We start from the raw sequence: 21,949 nt of genomic DNA on the forward strand, positions 1-21,949 counted from the left end.
GATCCAAATAAACTCAATTAGAAATGAAACGAGATAGTACAACCAATACCACAGAAATACAAAAGATCACTCAAGGCTACTATGAACACCTTTATGTGCACAAACTACAAAACCTAGAGGAGATGGATAAATTCCTGGAAATATACAACCCTTCTAGACTAAACCAGAAAGAAGTAGAAACTCTGAACAGATAATAACAAGCAGCAAGATTGAAATGGTAATTTAAAAATTGCCAATAAAAAAAAGCCCAGGACCAGATGGATTCACAGCTGAATTCCATCAGGCATTCAAGAAGAATTGAGACGAATCTTATTGAAACTATTCCAAAAGACAGAGGAAAAGAGAATCCTCCCTAAATAATTCTATAAAGCCAGTAACACTCTAATACCAAAATCAGGAAAGGACATTAACAAAAAAAGAAAACTACAGACCAATCTGTTTGACGAATACAGATGCAAAAATTCCAAACAAAATTCTAGGTTGGTCCACAAGTAATTGAGGTTTCTGCCACTAACCTAATCCAACAGAATATCAAAAAGATAATCCACCATAATCAAGTGGGTTTCATACCAGGGATGCAGGCATGGTTTAACATACGCAAGTCAATAAATGTGATATACCACATAAACAGAATCAAAGACAAAAATCACACGGTCATCTCAATAGACACAGAAAAAGCATCCAACAAAATCCAGCATCCCATCATGATTAAAACCCTCAGCAAAATCGGCATAAAATGGACATACCTTAGGGTAATAAAAGCCATCTATGACAAACCCACAGCCAACACTATACCGAATGTGGAAAAGTTGAATATATTCCCCTTGAAAACTGGAACAAGACAAGAATGCCCATTTCACCACTTCTATTCAACATAGTTCTAGAAGTCCTAGCCAAAGCAATCAGACAAGAGAAATAAAGGGCGTTCAAATCATTAAAGAGGAAGTCAAACTGTTGCTGTTTGCCAATATGATCATATACCTAGAAAACCATAAAGGCTCATCCAAAAAGCTCCTAGATCTAATAAATTCAGTAAAGTTTCAGGATACAAAATCAATGTACACAAATCAGTAGCACTGCTATACACCAACAGCCACCAAGCTAAGAATCAAATCGAGAATTTAACACCTTTTACAACAGCTGCAAAAAATAAAATAAAATACTTAGGAATATACCTAACCAAAGACATGAAAGACCTCTACAAGGAAAACTACAAAACACTGCTGAAAGAAATCATAGATAACACAAACAAATGGAAACACATCCCATGCTCATGGATGGGTAGAATCAATATTGTGAAAATGACCACACTGCCAAAAGCAATCTACAAATTCAGCAATTTAATACCATCATCATCCTTCACAGAACTAGAAAAAACAATCCTGAAATTCATATGGAACCAAAAAAGAGCCTGCATAGCCAAAACACGACTAAGCAAAAAGAACAAATCTAGAGGCATCACATTACCCAAATTCAAACTATACTACAAGGATATAGTTACCAAAACAGCATGGTACTTGCATAAAAACAGGCACATAGACCAATAGAACAGAATAGAGAACCCATAAATAAAGTCAAATACTTAATAGCCAACTGATCTTTGACAAAGCAAACAAAAACATAACCTGAGGAAAGGACACCCCATTCAACAAATTGCGCTAGGATAACTGGCAAGCCACATGTAGAAGAATGAAACTGGATCCTCATCTCTCACCTTATACAAAAATCAACTCAAGATAGATGAAAGACTTAAATCTAAGACCTGAAACGACAAAAACTCCAGAAGATAACATCAGAAAAACCCTTCTAGACATTGGCTTAGGCAAAGACCTCATGGCCAAGAACCCAAAAGCAAATGCAACAAAAACAAAGATAAATAGATAGAATTTAATTAAACTAAAAAGTTTCTGAAGACAAAAGAAATAATCAGCAGAGTAAACAGACAACCCACACAGTGGGAGAAAATCTTCACAAACTATGCATCCGACAAAGGACTAATAGCCAGAATCTACAAGGAACTAAAAAAAAAAATCAGCAAGAAAAAAACAATCCCATCAAAAAGGCTAAGGACATGAATAGACAATTCTCAAAAGAAGATACACAAATGTCCAACAAATATATGAAAAAATGTTCAACGTCACTAATTATCAGATTTTGTGTAATCAAAATCACAATGCAATACTACCTTACTCCTGCAAGAATGGCCATAATTAAAAAATCAAAAAATAATAGATGCTGACATGGAAGTGGTGAAAAGGGAACACTTTTACACTGTTGGTGGGAATATAAACTAGTACAACCATTATGGAAAACAGTATGGAGATTCCTTAAAGAACTAAAAGTAGATCTACCATTTGATCCAGTAATCCCACTACTGGTATCCACCCAGAGGAAAAGAAGTCATTATATGAAAAAGATACTTGCACATGCATATTTACAGCAACACAATTTGCAATTGCAAAAATATGGAACCAGCCCAAATGTCTATCAATCAATGAGTAGATAAAGAAAATGTGGTGTGTATATATATACACCATGGAATACTACTCATTCATAAAAAGGAACAAAATAATGGTATTCGCAGCAACCTGGAGGGAGCTGGAGACCATTATTCTAAGTGAAGTAACTCAGGAATGGAAAACCAAACATCATATGTTCTCACTTATAAGTAGGAGCTAAGCTATGAGGACACAAAGGCACAAGAATTATATAATGGACTTTGGGAACTTGAGGGGAAGGGTGGGAGGAGGGTGAGGAATAAAAGACTGCACATTGGTTACAGTGTACACTACTTGGGTGATAGGTGCACCAAAATCTTGGAAATCACCACTAAAGAGTTTATCCATGTAACCAAACACCACCGATTCCCCCCAAAAAACCTACTGAAATAAAAAAAATTGTATGCACCCCATAAATATACACACCTACTATGTACCCACAATAATTTTTGAAAAACTACTAAAAAGTACACTTCATCTAAAAACTTGTTTCTAACCAAATTAGAAGCCATTTACTACTGAAAGCCTTTTACGGCTGAAATAACAATATTTTCCACATACATTGCATTTACAGGTTTTGCTTAATATTCTCATGACCCTGTTGTATTTTCCTCATCAATCAATGAAGACTCTGAGGTTAAGAGAAGTTGAGTGAACTGCTCAAGATCACACAGCTAGTCAGTGGCAGGAGAACAGTGGAGCAAATTGCCCAAGATCATACAGCTTGTCAGTGTCAGGAGAAGAGTAGAGTGAACTGTCCAAGATTACACAGCCAGTCAGTGTCAGGAGAAGAGTTGAGTGAACTATCCAAGATCACACAGCTAATCAGTGGCAGAACAGTGGCATGAACTGTCAAAGATCATACAGGAGTCAGTGTCAGAATAACAATGGAGTGAACTGCTCAAGATCACACAGGAGTCAGTGGCAAGTCTGTGGATGGCTAATCCAGCTCTTTCTCCACTACTCCATCCTGCTTATTACATCCTACAGCACCTCCCTCAGTACTGTACCAAGCACTGACCACCCTACTACCAAGACTCTAAAAGTTAACACTGACATCTAATGGCAAGTTCATATCCCTACAAACCACAGTCTATTGGACTTTTAACTCACTGGCACTGAAGTTCTTTATAGACAAAAAAAACGAACTGAAGGGGGATGACTTCCCAATCAGGATACAGTCACCTTGGATTCCCACAAGATTAGGATCTTTTCACTTTGTAGGCTTTGCAGTCTAGCAAATGATAGGAGCTAGAAATAGGTAAGCACTATTTTTTTTTCTTTTTTTTTTACTGCCATCACAAAATCTGAATGTCTTGGTGCTCCTAGCTGTCCATTTATAAACTGGAAACATATAATCTAGTTAGTGACCCAATGATAAAAGTGTAGCAGAGCGCTGGCCTTTCCCGTCTCATAGCCACTTAATTAGAAAATTCCTTCCCATCGTATCTCGGTATCCCATTCCCTCTTCCCACCATTCTGTCACTAAAATCTAACTATCCAACTCCCTCCAAGAATCAACATTGTTCTTGTAGCGTTCTTTGCTTCCTATTTCACATTAGGCCTTCTTTACTCCCTTCAAACAACTAAGGATTTGAGAAAGACAATAATTACTGCTTCACATGCTGGGATGAGGCTGAAGTAAAACTAAGTCCATGAGACGCTTAGCTTTAGTTTTGGTCCTAAATTTTATACAGAGAAGTAGGGTACCACCAGGGAGCAGTGTGTTGCCTACTTTTAGCATGTACTTAAAGTAATTTTCAGCTTCACTTTTTTCGAGACTTGATTATCACTACAGAGTTACTACCAATTAAGGAATTTGGCACATCAACAACTAGCAAAATATAACTGTGGAGTTAAATTATGATAATTCCTTTGGAGGACTTTGATGCCATTTAGCATTAAGGAATAAGAGATATGGCTTTTCCCTCAATTAAACACCACAGGGATAACCAGCAAGAAGGACAAAGAGAACTCACAAAGCTCTTGAAAGTGCCATCTACCTTCACTGTGTTGCAAGATTGTTAGTATCTATATAGCATAAGGACAATATCCTGTTATTTATTTCTATCCACCCAGCTTGTTGAATGACTTTGATCACATAACTTCTTTCAGCCTCAGGTCCTTCCATCTGTAAAATGGGAAGAATGATATTATATTGGATAAGGGTATAATAAAATATGAAATTAATCAGTTACCCATAAAACATCCTGGGATCATGAAATAAAAGGCAGTACAGAAAAAAAAATTTTTTTAACGGTAATGTTATAAAATTATGGTAAAAAGATTTATAAGACTAGAACTCAATGGAAAATTTTACCAAAGAAAAGAAATTATTTTTAAAGATCCTTTAAAATTATATTTACAGATGAACATTCAAGTCTGTTTATCCATGAAATAGGTACATTATATCCAGTAGCAGACTTACTTCACAATGCCTGTAACAGAAAGTAATTTTCTTTAAATTTGAAGAGGAAACACTTGATCCTTTAGCTTGAAACCAACTATTAATAATACTCATTCAAGAGGCATCAGTATATGGGAATAGTAAAGACAGGGAAAGACAAAGTACCCTGTCACTAATTCATTCTATCCTTAGGTCCAAAGAGCTCTTGGGCAACCCAGACCATCCGTACCTGTTGGGTGAGGAGGTTGATGTGGCTGGATGGAGAATACTGTCTCGCTGCCTGCTTCTCAGCTAGCCGCTGAAGTTCTGCTGTAACTATACTTTGGTTGTATCGTTTACTATACAAAGAAGCATCTTCTCCCTCTTTTTGTGTTTTGGCTATTCCTGAATGATGCTTGTTTAGATAGCACGATCCTGCTAAAAAGGAGAAAAGTTTTCACTCATTTAGGAAAAAAAGCCCTGAAAAATAAAATAGGATAATGACAGAAATCTCACGTCAACAGATACTTTACTGAACCCTAGGGATCTTTAATAATATAGGAGAAATAAGCCATCTTCAAATGATCACAAAAATAAATGGTTACCATAACCTAGAAACTCTTCTGTGTGGCATTACCATGTGGCATGTGGCATTACCAAACTGCCACATGCATTATTTATTAATGTGTTTTTGCTTATAATGAAAGTTTCACAAAGAAGAATTTTCACTACATGTAATGGGGAATAACCAATCCTAGAATTTGCTAATCTTACTGAATAAAAAATATATCTTTGAAACTCATTATAATTCTTATTTGTTTTTCTTGTTATGTAACTATACTTGTCAACAGTCTGTGGCATCCACTGTCAAATCATCTATAATAGAAAGCTCAAAAGGGAAACGGGGATAAAAGCAAAATGGAGTATAATGAGAAAAATAACAATAACCTTATATTTTCAAACGGCTGATTTCCCTTTCAGATTTAAATTTTCTTCTTTCAACTGTAATATCAGAGCATTCTATTATTTAAGCATTGAAATTCTGGCAAAAAAAAAATACTTAAAATCAAGATTCAGCTGAGCATGGTGGCTCATGCTTGTAGTCCCAGTTACTTGGGAGGCTGAGGCAGGAGGATCGCTTAAGCCCAGGAGTTCAAGGTTACAGTGAACTATGATCATGCCACTGCACTCCAGGCTGTGTGACAGAAAGAGAACCCGTCTCTAAATATAAAATAAAATAAAAATTCACATTTTCCCTGATTGTAAAAGTCACCTCTTTGAAAAAAAATTTTAAACTCAGAAAAGTAGAAATAACATAACCTATTTCCTTTCTGTCTTTTTAAAATTAATGCTAATATAACAGTGATCATTCTGCATATACAACTGACTTTCTAAATCTGTAACTTTTTCATGTTTACTATATTATTTAGTACATACAAAATATTTATAATAGCTGTATATATAGTTATAAGCATATTGTAATGAACACCTGTGAGCTTAATACTCAACTTAGGAATTACATTATCAACAATATGCACTAACCTATGTGCTTGTTCCTCCCCATTCCTAATCTCCCCTTATCAATCATTCTTTTTTTAAAAAACAAAAAGTTTTATCAAATATATTTGTGTGTATATGCATATACAAACAAAATACCAGAAAACTTTGCTTGTTTTTGAGATCTACAAAAATGGTACCCTACTATAGATATTTCCTGGGACTTGCTCTGTGATTCAACACTACTCTTCCAAGATTTATCCTAGCTAAATATAGCTGAAAATCATTCATTTTCCTTGCTGTCTGGCATTCCATTTTGTAAATACACCACAACTTATTTTTCTATTCCCCATCAATGGCTATTGTGGTTATTGCAAGCATATTGCCATTATAAACAATGCAGCCATAAACACTCTTGCATACATCTGCTGGCACACATGTAGAAGAGCTCCTCTTGTATATGCCCAGGAGAGGAATTGTTGGGTCACAAAGTATGTAAATTTTCAAGTTTATGTAGTAATACCAAAGTGGTTTTTTTTTTTGTTTTGTTTCGTTTTGTTTTTTTGAGACAGAGTCTTGCTCTGTTGCCCAAGCTGGAGTGCAGTGGTGTGATCTCAGCTCGCTGCAAGCTCTGCCTCCTGGGTTCACGACATTCTCTCGCCTCAGTCTCCCAAGTAGCTGGGACTACAGGTGCCCGCCACCATGCCCAGCTAATTTTTTTATTTATTATTTTTAGTAGAGACGGGATTTCACAGTGTTAGCCAGGATGGTCTCAATCTCCCGACCTTGTGATCAGTCTGCCTTGGCCTCCCAAAGTGCTGAGATTACAAGTGTGAGCCACCACACCCGGCCCCAAAGTGGTACTTTTTTACACTCCGACAAACAAACAAAAAAAATCCCTGGGCCGGGAACGGTGGCTCACACCTGTAATCCCAGCACTTTGGGAGGCTGAGGCAGGAGGACCACTTCAGCACAGAAGTTTGAGACCAGACTAGGCAGCAAAGTGAGATCTCTTCTCTACAAAAAATTAGCTGGGTGTGGGGACATGGGCCTATAGTCCCAGTTACTCAGGAGACTTGTGTGAGGATTGCTTAAGCCCTGGGAGGTCAAGGCGGCAGTGAGCCATGATTGCACCACTAAACTCCAGCATGGGTAACACAGTGAGACCCTGTCTCAAATTTAAAAAAGAAAGAAAATTCCTATTGATCTATAGCCTCTTCAACACTTAGTATTGTCAAGTGTCTTAATAATTCCCATTGAAGTCTCATGTACCTGATTAATAATGATGTTGAAAATGTTACCTCTTTTCTGGTATCATTTTTCTATTGGGCTATCTTTTTCTTATTGACTTATATGACTTATGCTTTTGTTTTTACTTTTGCTCCATACCATAAGTTCTTAATGATGGTCTCCTTTATCTTATTATTTTATTTCATTATGGAAGTTTTTTATCTGAAATTGATTTTATACATGGTGTGAGGCAGGGATCTAATTTCATCTTTCTCTGTGGGGATAACCAACAACCCCAGAAGCATTTATTGACAAATCTCTCGCTTTCCTCTGATCTACAATGCCATCTCTGTCATACATCAAAGTTCCATCTTCCTGTGTGATTGTTTCTAACTTTCTATTCTGTTCCACTGGTCAATCTGTTTACACATTTGCCAATACCACACTGTCTTAAGTATCAGACCTTTATATTAATAAGGTGCTACTCCACCTTATTTTTCTTTTTCAGTAGGTTCTCACTATTCTTGGCTCTTTGCCTTTCTATTATCATTTTAGAACAGGCTTACCAAATTCAACGACACACTTATTGAGATTTTGGTTGGAAATGTATTGAATATAGAGATTAATGTGATGAAAATGGAAACTTTGATGATATTGAGTCTTCCTATGCATGTACGTGGTATATTTATTTAAATTTAATTATTTAAATTTTCATTTATTTATTTAAATTTTCATTAATCTCTAATATCTATGTCTTTCAATGTAGTCTTATAAAACTTCCTTTCTTTTCTAAATGTATTCCTAGGTGACACAGCTTTTATGCTATTATTAATGACATTTTTAAAAACATTTTTATTGGTGGTGATGGCTGTAAAATAATGTGACTGTACTGAATGCCACTGAACTTAAAATAGTTCAAATGGTAAATTATATGCTATTTACATTTTGCTACAATCAAAAAATTGTTTTCTATCACTTCTGGCAAGTAATTTTGAAAGCAATTAACTTTTTAATATTAATCTTATGCTAAAATAACTATTTCTTTTTTTTTTTTTTTTTTGAGATGGAGTCTCGCTCTGTTACCCGGGCTGGAGTGCAGTGGCCGGTTCTCAGCTCACTGCAAGCTCCGCCTCCTGGGTTCACGCCATTCTCCTGCCTCAGCCTCCCGAGTAGCTGGGACTACAGGCGCCCGCCACCTCGCCCGGCTAGTTTTTTGTATTTTTTTAGTAGAGACGGGTTTTCACTGTGTTAGCCAGGATGGTCTTGATCTCCTGACAACATGATCTGCCCGTCTCGGCCTCCCAAAGTGCTGGGATTACAGGCTTGAGCCACCGCGCCCGGCCTAAAATAACTATTTCTAAAATGTATCTGTAATTATTTTGTTTTCTATGTAGACAATATATTATCTGCAATTACACAATTTTGTTTCCTCTTTTTTGATGCTTATGCTTATACTTGATCTTAACCAAAAGGCCAAGAAGTGATGATCCTTATGCTTATAATTTCTTTTTCTTATCTTACTATGTTGTTTCTGATCTCTAGTAAAATACTGGACAGAAGGAATATTAGTGGGCATCCTTACTTGTTCTTAATGTTAAAGAGAATGCTTTCAACGTTTCCTTATTTAGACCGATAGCTCTAGTAGGTTTTTAGCAGATATCCTTTTACAGGTTAAGAGAGTCTCCTCTTCCTAATGAGCTGAGAGTTATCATGAATGAGTGCAGAATTTTATCAAATTCTTTTTCTGCATGTACCATGACGAAGAATATGGTTTTTTCTTTAATCTATTATATTAACATGGCGAAAGATATTTATAGGTTTACTAACGTTAAACCCCTCTTACATTCCTTGAATAAACTTGCTCATGGTGTACTATTTCTTTTAGATGTTGCTAGAGTTAATTGGCTTTTATTTTGATTCAAATTTTTGCATTTATGTTCATAAACAAAGCCAGTCTGTAATTTTCCTTTTTAATACTTTCCTTAACTGGTTCTATTATTAAGATAAAACTAGCCATACAGAATAACTTGAGGAAAAGTATCTCTTTTTCCACACTCCAGAAGAGTTTTTAAAAATATATTAAAATTATCTACCTCTTGAAAGATTAGAACTTACCCATAAATCTAGGCCTTACGTTTTCTTTAAGACTTTCAACTACTGTATCACTTATTTTAGTGCTTATAGGACTATTCAGACTTTCTTCACCTTCTTGAGTCAATTTTACATAAGTTATAGTTTGTATGAGTTTGGTCCATTTTATGTTAAGCTTTCAATTTTATTGGAATAAAGTTAACAAGATTATTTTTGTCATTTTGGGTGTATTTATATTTTCTATGTCTGCTTTTCTATTCCTTATATTATTTACCCATGTCTTCTTTCTTATTTCTTTATCCTTTATTTATATTTATGATACTGTTGTTTTTATAATGTCTAAAGCCAGACATTTAGCACATTAATTTCCAGCCTGTCTTCTTTTCAAATATAAGTTTTTATTTATTTATTTATTTATTTATTTATTTATTTATTCTTAGAGATGTGATCTCACTATGTTGTCCAGACTGGTCTCAAACTCCTGCGCTCTAGGAATCCTCCTGCCTCAGCCTCCCAGGGAGCTGGGACTACAGGTGCACACCAACTATAATTATTTAAGCCAGTAAATTTCCCTTCAAATACTGATTTGCATTGCTCTCTACTTATTTGGACATACAACTTTTTCATTATCATTAGTTCTAATACTTAATAATTTACTTCCATTAGGATTTCTTCTTTGACTCTTAAATTTTGAAATACATGGGGGTTTCTTCTATATCTTTTTGTTACTGGCTTTCAACTTAATTGCAGTGTGGACAAAGAATGTGGCTGTGTGATACCACGTCTCTGCAATTTGTTCTCTTGTTTATGATGTAGGATATGACAGATTTTTATAAATATATCACGTATGCTTGAGGTGTTTTGTCTAATTATTGAATGCACAGTCCTATATATTATAAATAAATAAACTTATCTCCTTGTTCAAATCCTCTTTATCCTTTTTGCGTTTTAAAAATCTGTTTAGTGTATTAATAATTAATAGAAGTATGTGGAAATCACCCACTAAGACAGTGGATTTATACATTCTTTGTGTGGTTGTTTCCATTTTTGTGTTACATATTTGGAGGCTATTTTATTATTTGCAGATACTTTTAGAATTGTTAAACTTTTGACTGAACCGAACTTTTTGTCATTATGTAGTTACTCCTTATCTGTAAGAAAGTTTTATATCTTCAAGCCTATTTTAGCATGCATTAATGCAACCATACCAACTTTCTTCTGGTTGGTACTTATTGGTGTTTCTTTCTTCAATTTTTTACTTTTAAACATTCTGTGTCCTTAAACTTAGGTGTGCCTCTGGTAAGCAGCATATAGTTGGATTTTAAAAATCTGTCAGGTTTAACCTATTTATGTTTATTTGATTCTTGATATATTTGGACTTGATTTACCAGGTTTTTTGTTTTGTTTTTAGTAGTTAGAGACAGAGTCTTGCTCTCTTGCCTAGGCTGGAGTGCAGTGGTGTGATCTTGGCTCACTGCAACCTCTGCCTCCTGGGTTCAAGTGATTCTCTTGCCTCAACCTCTTGAGTAGCTGGGACTACAGGCCGGAGGCACCACGCCTGGTTGATTTTTGTATTTTTAGTAGAGGTTGGGTTTTACCATGTTGGCCAGGCTGGTCTCGAACTCCTGACCTCAAGAGATCTGCCCATCTCGGCCTCTGAAAGTGCTGGGATTACAGGCATAAGCTACTGTGCCCAGCCAATTTACTATGTTTTAAATTTCTATTTATCTTGCTTTTTCTATGCTTCTTGCTTGCATACACCTAAATTTCTGCATGTTTTTTATCCGCAATTCATTTTTCTTCTCCCCATAAGATTAGAATTTATACTTTTATTCTTTTAGTGATGACCTTTGAAATTTGATGCTGTATATTTAACTTTAAAAAGTCTGTAGTAAAATAAAATCTTACTCTTATTCCAAAAGCATTCAATTACCACAGAAAAATTTAACTCCAATCAATTACAGGCTGTTGTAAATTACATATTTTTGTCCGTATATTGCCGTCTACTATTGTTTAATCCATTCAGAATATGTTCTCTGACTACAGTGGAAATAAGCTACAAACCAATTATAAAAATAAAGAATCCCAACTACCTGAAAATTAAATAATATATTTATAAATAATCCAAGAGTCAAAAAAGAAATCACAACAGATATCAGAAAATATTTATGAACTGACCAACTTCTTTTGCTCCCTATACTTTTCTTGGAAAGGATCAAAAGGGAGGGTTTTGAAAAAGTTTTTCTGATAACACAGGCCACCGAAAACATTGATCTTACTGAATTTCTTACATGGGGAAAAAACAGTTCAAACCAGAACATTACTGATCATTATAATTACTGATTTTAGAAAATTAAATCACAACAACGATGATTATCCAGAATTAGCAGAGATCTATACATATGCATATAGTCATATTTATGACTTATTAAAGCGGACCATTTAATATCTCTGACTCAAGCTGTCTATTAAAATATCCATTTCATTTGAAATCAGATATTAAGAAATATAGACTGGCTATTTAGAAAACATGTCTTAGCTGTAACTCACCTTAACATAGCTATTACTAGTGTTTAAATCTTGACTGATGTTAAGATACTCCCCACATTGATCCACAGATAATAATCCTATCAAAATCCCATCTGCCTTTTCTTGAGGAAATTGACAAGCTGATCCTAAAATTCATATGAAAATGCAAGGGATCCAGAACAGCCTAAACAATCTTGAAAAAGAAGAGTGAAGTTGGAACAATCATCCTTGGTGATTTCAAAACTTACTCTAATGCTGTAGCAATAAAGACAATGTGATATTGGCATAAGGTCAGACTTATAGGTCAATGGAATAAAACTGAGGCCTGAAAAATAAACCTTTACATTTATAATTAATTGATTTTTGAGAAGAGTGCCAAGACAATCCCATGGGGAAACAATACTGTTTTCCACAAATGATGCTGATATAACTGAATATCCACATGCAGAAGAATGAAGTTAGACCCTTAAATTATACCATACAGAAAAATTAACTCAAAATGGACAAAAGACCTAAGTGTAAGAGCCTAAACTATAAAACATAATTGGGGCTGGGCACAGTGGCTCACGCCTGCAATCCCAACACTTTGGGGAGGCCGAGGTGGGCGGATCACAAGGTCAAGAGATCGAGACCATCCTGGCCAACATGGTGAAACCCCACCTCTACTAAAGACTACAAAAATTAACTGAGCCTGTAGTCCCAGCTACTCGGGAGGCTGAGGCAAGATAATTGCTTGAACCTGGAGGCGGAGGTTGCAGTGAGCCGAGATCATGCCACTGCACTCCAGCCTGGCGGCAGAGCAACAATCCGTCTCAAAAAAAAAAAAAAGGAGGAAATCTTTGTGACACTTGATTAGGCAACAGTATTCCAGATAAGATTTAAAAAATCACAAGTGACAATAGAAACAAACAGATAAATTGGACATTATTAAAATCTAAAATTCTTTGTGCTTCAAGAAAGTAAAAAGGTAACCATCAAGTAGGGAAAAAATATTTCTAAATCCTATCTGACAAAGGGCTCTTATCCAGAGTATATAAAGAACACTTACATTCAACAATAAAAACAAAAACATACCAATTTTTGAAAGGGCAAAGAATTTAAAAGACACTCCTCCAAAGAAGATATAAAAATACCCAATAAGCAAATGAAAAGATATTCAGCATCATTAGCCATTAGGTAAATGCAAATCATGACCACAAAAAAGAGATACTATTTCATACCCATTAGGATGTGAAAATCAAAAACAGAGACAACTCATAGTAATGGCAAGGACATGGAGAAACTGGAACCCTCAAGCATTGCTGTTAGTAAAAGGGCAAAGTCACTTTGGAAAACAGTTTACAAGTTCCTCAAAAGAGGAAATACAGTAAGTTATCATATGAACCAACAATTCTACTCTAGCTATACACTCAAGAGAAATAAAAACATATGTCCACACAAAAACTTACAAACAAATGTTCATAGCAGCATTATTCATAATGGCCAAAAGGTATAAACAAATCAAATGCCTGTCAACTGACTAATGGCTAAACAAATTGTGGTATATCCATACAATGGAATATTATTCAGCCATAAAGGGAATGAAGTTCATGCTACAACGTGGATGAACCTGAAAAACATTATGCTAAGTGAAAGCAGCCATTCACAAAACACCACCTATTATGATTTTACTTATATAAAATGTCCAGAATAGAAAGCAGCCATTCACAAAAGACCACCTATTATATGATTTTACTTATATAAAAATGTCCAGAATAGACAAATCTGTAAAAACAGAAGCAGATCAGTGGTCTCCAGGGGCTAAGGGGAGGAAGAAACAGACAGTGGCTGCTAACAGGTAAGGGGTTTCTTTTGGAGATGATGAAAATGTTCTAAAATTAGATAGTGGTGTTGATTGAACAAGTCTGTCAATTCAGCGTACCCCACTGAATTGTACACTTTAAAAGGGTGAATTTGATGGAATGTAAATTATATCTCAATAAAGCTGTTATTAAAAAATGGAGGACAAATTTGACAATATAGGTCTATTTCAGTTAAAATGATATATCCTATTCTAAGAATTCTTTGGTTATTTATTCAAGTCATTCTTGTCTTAAAAACTAACTTGTCTGATGTTGGGAATAACTATTTGAAGCACAGAGAATGCATACAGCACACTCATAGGTCTATGGTTAATTGTGACAGGAAATCTCTTGACTAGGCTGTAGGCTCCTAGTGAACAGAAGCCTTGTCAGATTCATCTCTTTATCTCCAGTACCTAAAAGAAGTCCTGTTTCCTCTTGCGTCAATGAATGCATGCTACTGGATGCAATGCAAGCCTTCTTTAGTCACATCAGAACAATGCAGTCTGTGTCCCTTTCCATTTCAAAATTTAAAAAAAGGCAAAGGGAAGAGATGACATTCTTTCTTTATTGGGGCTGGGGAGGAGCTCACATTGTGGACCATCTTTCGTTCTCTCACTCACCTGCCTTTGCTGAAGAGGGACGAGACAGTTTCTGGCTATAGATGTGTGCAGCACTTTGGAAGGAAGAAAAGGAGCCAATGGTGTGGCTTCCTGATCGACAGCGAGGCAGGCCAGAAGGGCTTGGGATGTTCTGTGTCCCAGGATGTAGGGAGGGAGAAGCACTGGCAGAGACTGTGTTCAGTAAAATTGTTGGCTGGTGAGGCATGCTGGGGATAGCTGAAGGAATTTGAGATAAAGAAGAATGGTGGCCAGGCCCTGGAGAGAGGTCAGAGGTTGTAACAGATGACAAATGGGCGTTGGGAATTTTCTGCAGAGTAGCAGTAGGACCAGAGAAAGGAGCAGAGGAAGAATTGGTATAAACTAATTTTGCCTCTTTTTCTGCTGAAGTGGCAAATCCTATTAAAAACAAGACATCATTTTAGAAAAAAACAAACATACAATCTCTATAAAACAAATATTTTTAAAACATAAACATCACAATAATGTTGGCATGAAACAGAAATCATGAAAAATACAGACTTTAATGAGTATTCATCATAAACCTAATGATTTTTGCCTACTAGAAACAACCTGGCAACAGAAATAGGAATTTACTTTTATTCCTTTCTAAAAGCTGGAGTTGGGACTACCACTATGAAACAGAGCAGGCATGTTTTACACGTTAGGACATCAAGATGAAGTCTCCACTAGTAACAGCTAATTCCTCTCCCCCTTCTCTTCACGCTTCTAGGAAAAAAGAATTTTTTCTAATTTCTCGCTCAGAAATTAGAATTTCTAAACTCAGAATTTCTAAACTTAAGAAAATGAAAAAGTCTTTGGAAGGAAAACAGCTTATCAATAGATAAGAGAAAATTCTAAGGGAAAAGGAAAAACAAAGAAAAATATTTCTTTGAGGTAATGTTCCATGCTTTAGAAATATTTAATATCTGATGACTATTTTCTTCTTTTAGGGAATTATCAGAGAGCAGCAAATCTAGGTAGGTTTGAAATCACTCACGAGATAATTTATCAGAATGAATTTCTGTTGTCTGTTGCTGTTTAGGCGGCTTTATTTTCGCTTCTTCCATTATAGTCTCAGGGTGATCTGAAATAAGAAATACTGAGCTTGGACTCTCTTAAAATCAACTGCAAGTCCGTTGTTCTATACATAATTTTATTTCCAAAAATATAACACAACTGCTAATCAATGCTGGGAAACATAGCACATCTCATCACATTTTTCCAAAGATGGAAACACCCACAGCCCTATGGAGTGGGCAACCAATTAAATGATTCCCAGCTATTCCCAATCCCAGCTACAGTTAACGGAACCAGGGAAAGGTACCTAAACCCAGGGCAGCCATCCACAGACAGCCAACAAGCTAGGGCTTATCTGGAAAAATAATAATAAGGGCAGTCAGATGCTTACGCCAGGAATTCAGACAGAGGGTTCTAAGAGATCACGTTGGTTGGTGGTAGCCCCTGGAGCCAAGAAGTTATAATATGTATGGAGCAGCGAAGCTACCCCGAGACAGCAAGAGCCGTCCCACTATTTCTTGGCGTAATACCTGGATACTATGATGGCTCTGTCTCTTAAACTTTTCAGTTTTACTGGAGATAGGCTGATCAGTATATTCAATAATAGTATCATTCTAATCAATTTTGACATTAATAACTAATTTTTTCTCCACTACAGAATTTTGAAACAGAATAGCCAGAGCTAATTATATATAAAAATACTCCAAAATCTTTGTCAAGGGCTAGAATCATACAAAAACTTAAGAAAGGCCATTTTATACATCATCTTTCAGAGTGAAAGAATAAAGACATATGAATTTTCTCCCCTCCATCGCCAATAGCAGTGGTAACACTGTCACACACTCGTTTGTTCATGTTTGAAATGAGCCCAGATACTATACTATCAAATGTCATAATGTTGTTTCCTTGACTGAACCTTCCTACTACCCCCTAGTTATCCTTAATAGGTTTGCACAGGTATGGATCTTACGTAAAGGTAGTCCTTAAAACACAAACCCTAGAAATTTGAATGACCTATCAGTACAAAAGATGTTGCCACCACACGCTGTTAGGGCTTCCACGTTACTGCCAGGGGAGAAGTTACTAGATGAATGTCCATCTAGGCCCCTACCTCCCCAAATTAGCACACTTTTCTCTATTCCAACCTTATTACAAGAATTCCTTTGTCTCCCTTAGCCAAAACTCTTATAGGAGCTTTTCAGAGCTTCTGCCAGCTTTCTTCTTCTATTCACTCACCCGACTTTATCTACCAGACAATAAACTTTATAAAGTTAAAGACTGTAACAGTCCTGGTCATTGTATCCCTAGCAACCATGAAAGTGCCTAACACATAACAGGTGCTAAGTGAAAAAAAAGAAGTATAGAAGGAATGAATGAACAGGTGAATGAAGTTAGAAAAACTCAAAGAAAAGGGCTGGATTCAGGACTTCCAGTAATACAATAATTCAATTATACAGTCAGTTAAACAAGCTCATGTGGATTGGCCTAGGAACCAAACCAGTTTTTTTTTTTTTTTTTTTTTTTTTTTTTTTTTTTTCTTTTTTTATTTTTTATTATACTTAAGTTCTAGGGTACATGTGCATAACGTTTATATCATGTATAACTCCCCAATGCAATCCCTCCCTCCTCCCCCCTCCCCATGATAGGCCCCAGTGTGTGATGTTCCCCTTCCCGAGTCCAAGTGATCTCATTGTTCAGTTCCCACCTATGAGTGAGAACATGCGGTGTTTGGTTTTCTCTTCTTGTGATAGTTTGCTAAGAATGATGGTTTCCAGCTGCATCCATGTCCCTACAAAGGATGCAAACTCATCCTTTTTGATGGCTGCATAGTATTCCATGGTGTATATGTGCCACATTTTCTTAATCCAGTCTGTCACAGATGGACATTTGGGTTGATTCCAAGTCTTTGCTATTGTGAATAGTGCCGCAATAAACATACGTGTGCATGTGTAAAACATCAACACTGTTTCTTTAGGAAAATTCAGTCCACTTTTTTTTTTTTTTTTTTTTTTTGAGACAGAGTCTCGCTCTGTCGCCCAGGCTGGAGTGTAGTGGCCGGATCCTGGCTCACTGCAAGCTCCGCCTCCTGGCTTCATGCCATTCTCCTGCCTCAGCCTCCTGAGTAGCTGGGACTACAGGCACCCGCCACCTCGCCCGGCTAGTTTTTTGTATTTTTTAGTAGAGACGGGGTTTCACGGTGTTAGCCAGGATGGTCTCGATCTCCTGACCTCGTGATCCACCCGTCTCGGCCTCCCAAAGTGCTGGGATTACAGGCTTGAGCCACCGCACCCGTAAATGACCAATCTTCCTGGCTATTTCCACATTAGGTTATCATAACCTTAAGAGCAGGGAAGAAGTCTCCATCTTGGAATCTAGTACTTAGCACACTAACAAAATCAGTAGGTTGATTACCTAAGCCTTAGGCTTCCATCTAGGTTTTAAGTCAATTTTACATTTAAAGCAGAGCTTTGTTTATAACAGAATGTCACTGCTTTTTTTTTTTTTTTTTTTTTTTTAATCATGGTGACGTGAGCTAGACAGCCACGTCTATACTCAATTCCAAAATCCCCAACCATGGAATTCCCCAGCAGTAAGAAGTTTGAGAAACATGTAGGGGCATTCTGGATTATAACAACAGCTGAGGAAAGCTAATGGCATGTCAGGCTTGGAACCAAGTATAATAGACATCCCACCAGGTATGGAACAGCCCGACACAACAAAGAATTCTCCTGTCCAAAATGCCAATGATGTTAAGTTAGAGAAAGTAACAAACTTGTCAAGAGTCAGAAATAATCATTAAGAGAGATAGAAGAGTATATTAAGAGCACAAACTTTGAGTCAGGCAGACTATGGATCAAATTCCTTGTCCCTGCATGAAAAAGAAAAGCCTTGGGCAAGTTACTGAGTCTCTTTTAGCTTATTTTCTCATCTGTAAAGAGGTTTTGTAGTAGTGCCCACTCTACGTGGTTTTGGGAAGTAAAAAATAAGACCATGTCCAGCAGATAGAAAGATAAGTGTTCACTAAATATCAGCTATTATTAGCTTTTCTTGAAAAGCTCTCTGTTGTTAATTGCCATGAAAAAAAAATCAGACCATGCCCCTCTTCTGCTTTTAGGACAAAAAGTACTGTCCCCCATTCTCCACCCCCTCCCCACCCTGCAAAGTCTCATTACCTTGGAGACTATTAGTGCTTAGCCAACACATTATTCCTCATTCTCCTTTGCATTTCTCATTTCCTCACTTGTTCTTATTTTTCATTAATTAACCAGCATACTTACCACCTTTTGCCCCACTATCAGAATAACTGTTGTTGTTCTTAGAACTTTTAGAGTGAGTCCCCAGGAAGACACTAGCAGACTTGTTCTTTTGGGTATAAAAAGTCAACACCTCCTCCAGTTCAGCCTCACTGAAATGAGGAGAAAAAGTATGGTCAGACAGGAAGCTATTCTGGAAAATCTTTCCACCAGATTTTATTATGAAAACAGAGCAAGCTGGAAAAGGGAAAAATGAAAAGCACAAGCTGAAAATTCCCTATTAATAGGTGGTTAAAATAAAATATAAATGAAAGCAATCTACAAAATTTAAAGCATAAGGTTTTATTCATCCCACAGTGAATTTTCTAGATCTACACTGTCTAATATGGTAGCCACTAGTCAGTCATATGTGACTATTTAAATTCAAATTAAATTAAATTAAAGATCCTTTTCCGTAAACTAACCACACTTCAAGTGTTCAGTAGTCACCCACAAAAAGTTCTCTTTTTTTTTTTTTTTTTATTATACTTTAAGTTCTAGGGTACATGTGCATAACGTTTATATCATGTATAACTCCCCAATGCAATCCCTCCCTCCTCCCCCCTCCCCCTGATAGGCCCCAGTGTGTGATGTTCCCCTTCCCGAGTCCAAGTGATCTCATTGTTCAGTTCCCACCTATGAGTGAGAACATGCGGTGTTTGGTTTTCTCTTCTTGTGATAGTTTGCTAAGAATGATGGTTTCCAGCTGCATCCATGTCCCTACAAAGGACGCAAACTCATCCTTTTGAGAACAGGTGGCAACCAACTACATACTGTAGGCTAAACCTGCCCAGCGACTTGTTTTTATGGTCCCCAGCCAAAAATTTTAAAAAATATGTTTAAAGAATATGCAAAACAACAACTACAACAAGAACCACCACCACCACCACCACCACCACCCATATGTAGCCCACGGAGTCTGAAATGTTTATTATCTGGCCCTTTACAGTTTGTTCAGCTCACTTCTAGATAACTGAAGTATCTTCACTTAAAGAGCCACTTGTCATTTTCATTGCCTATGTCAGAAATAAGGAAATCCACCAATAACCATAGAATTCCCTAACCATCTATATAATGCACGAGGCTAAGGTAGATCATCTCTAAATCACTTCAAATTACTGAAATTATATGTTCTTTATGAATAGCCACAAAATAGAAAGTATAAGAAAACAGATAAGGGGCCAGTGGATTCTTCTAGTGAACATATCACACACATGGACTTCAACATCTGTAGCAGCTTCTCAATGGCCTTTTTCTTTTCTTTTTCTTGAAGCTTAGCTATGTTCTAGAAAAGCGGCTATTAAGTGAAGTATGCCTGCATTATCACAGAGAACCTATATCCCATCTTCAGAAAACACACTCTAACCAGAACCTAGAAACCACCTTTATGAATCTCAGCGTAAACCCCAAAGTCTCCAAAGTAGCCAAATGCTGCAAGGTAAGTTTCTCAGGTAACTATCAAAGATCTACAGCTGAGGTTGCAAACCTCTGCCTGTCATTGTGTTTTATTTGGCCCTTCACAGAATACTGAAAGGGAAAGGTTATGGCTGGTCAAAATACAAGCTGCTTTATATCTGTCTCATCCTTTGCCCACTTCATAATTTATGTTTTCCTGTCTGACTCTGGCAGGTATTTGAATTTACCAGCCCTGAAAAGCATCCATGTACTCAAACCAAACTTAATAAAAGAACTTTACCACATTATTTCCCAAAAATCAACACCTAATCCACAATCAGAAGTAATTATGTTCCAATGCATTTTATCTCCAAATCTATAGAATTAGTTAACAGTATGTATAATTCATTTTTAGTATCCAGTTAGACTTGCTTGGGAAATAGTGTTCTTTTAAAGTCTGGGTTTTTAAAAATATATATTTTAGGGATTTTGAAGATCCTTAGGATAAACCTGAAAATTATCTTTTAGCTTTAAAAAGTAGAGCTATTTTCTTTTTTTTTTTTTTTTTTTTTTTTTTGAGACGGAGTCTTGCTCTTTCGCCCGGGCTGGAGTGCAGTGGCCGGATCTCAGCTCACTGCAAGCTCCGCCTCCCGGGTTTTACGCCATTCTCCTGCCTCAGCCTCCGGAGTAGCTGGGACTACAGGCGCCCGCCACCTCGCCCGGCTAGTTTTTTGTATTTTTAGTAGAGAGGGGGTTTCACCGTGTTAGCCAGGATGGTCTCGATCTCCTGACCTCGTGATCCGCCCGTCTCGGCCTCCCAAAGTGCTGGGATTACAGGCTTGAGCCACCGCGCCCGGCCTAAAAAGTAGAGCTATTTTCTAGACACAATCTTTTTTTTTTTTAATCCTTTTCTGTTTTCATAATGTTGATGAGAGAAACTGTTTCTATACCTGTTTTATCAATCATATTACTTAAGACTCAAAAATGTCAACAAGTAACATCATACAGTTATGGACTCCTACAAAATGATATATTTGTTTGCTGTAAAGCGTATGACAGTGAGGTCTGAAAAAGGTATTAAACAAAGATCATATTATGCTGGTGATTGATAAGCCCCTACCCGTACCTCATTTAACTTCACAAATCAACATAGGGTAGATTTTCTACTGATTTTCTCCCTATTTGTGACTTTGACAGTTGAAGCCTAAGTAATGGGGTTTATGGTTTTTTCATCCTATTTTATTTTAATGGTTTTGTACATCTCTCTGTTTAGAAAAAATCCTCCAGTGTAAGTTTTACAAGATGTAAAATTAAGTGCCGTTGTTATCTCTTCCTTTGTAAGCCAACATAAATGGACAAAATGGCCTGGCTGACTTTTATCAAGATAGAGAGATGAACATCGAGATTTTCCATTTTTAAAGGCTAACCCTAAGCATGAAGAACTTGTTCTATTTTATATAAATTAGGTGTAACCCTTACAGAGTGGAGAAATTGCAAATTCCTCAACCTATTCAATGTAGGCAAAATTTGGTCATTTCCACTCCATGAG

General features: G+C 36.5%; 1 protein-coding gene across 26 annotated transcripts in view; it reads right to left on the reverse strand.

Moving 5' to 3' along the window:
- TTLL5 (tubulin tyrosine ligase like 5) overlaps window positions 1-21,949 on the reverse strand; it is a 311,462-nt gene that overhangs the window by 167,659 nt on the left and 121,854 nt on the right. For 17 of the 26 annotated variants that reach the window (XR_004431492.1, XM_033187359.1, XM_033187354.1 and 14 more), the window contains 5 exons: window positions 18,991-19,118; window positions 15,693-15,779; window positions 14,696-15,091; window positions 5,135-5,322; window positions 4,591-4,629 (listed from right to left, as the gene is read on the reverse strand). Coding sequence is in view for 25 of the 26 variants with exons in the window: in XM_033187359.1 (XP_033043250.1) it covers window positions 4,591-4,629; window positions 5,135-5,322; window positions 14,696-15,091; window positions 15,693-15,779; window positions 18,991-19,118 (838 nt within the window). In the remaining variant the exon portion in view is untranslated. The remainder of the gene's footprint in view (window positions 1-4,590; window positions 4,630-5,134; window positions 5,323-14,695; window positions 15,092-15,692; window positions 15,780-18,990; window positions 19,119-21,949) is intronic. The other 9 variants (XM_033187360.1, XM_033187358.1, XM_033187365.1 and 6 more) reach the window with 3 other exon arrangements.

This window comes from Trachypithecus francoisi, unplaced genomic scaffold, assembly GCF_009764315.1.
Source record: "Trachypithecus francoisi isolate TF-2019V2 unplaced genomic scaffold, Tfra_2.0 Lachesis_group3, whole genome shotgun sequence".
Lineage (NCBI taxonomy): Eukaryota > Metazoa > Chordata > Mammalia > Primates > Cercopithecidae > Trachypithecus > Trachypithecus francoisi.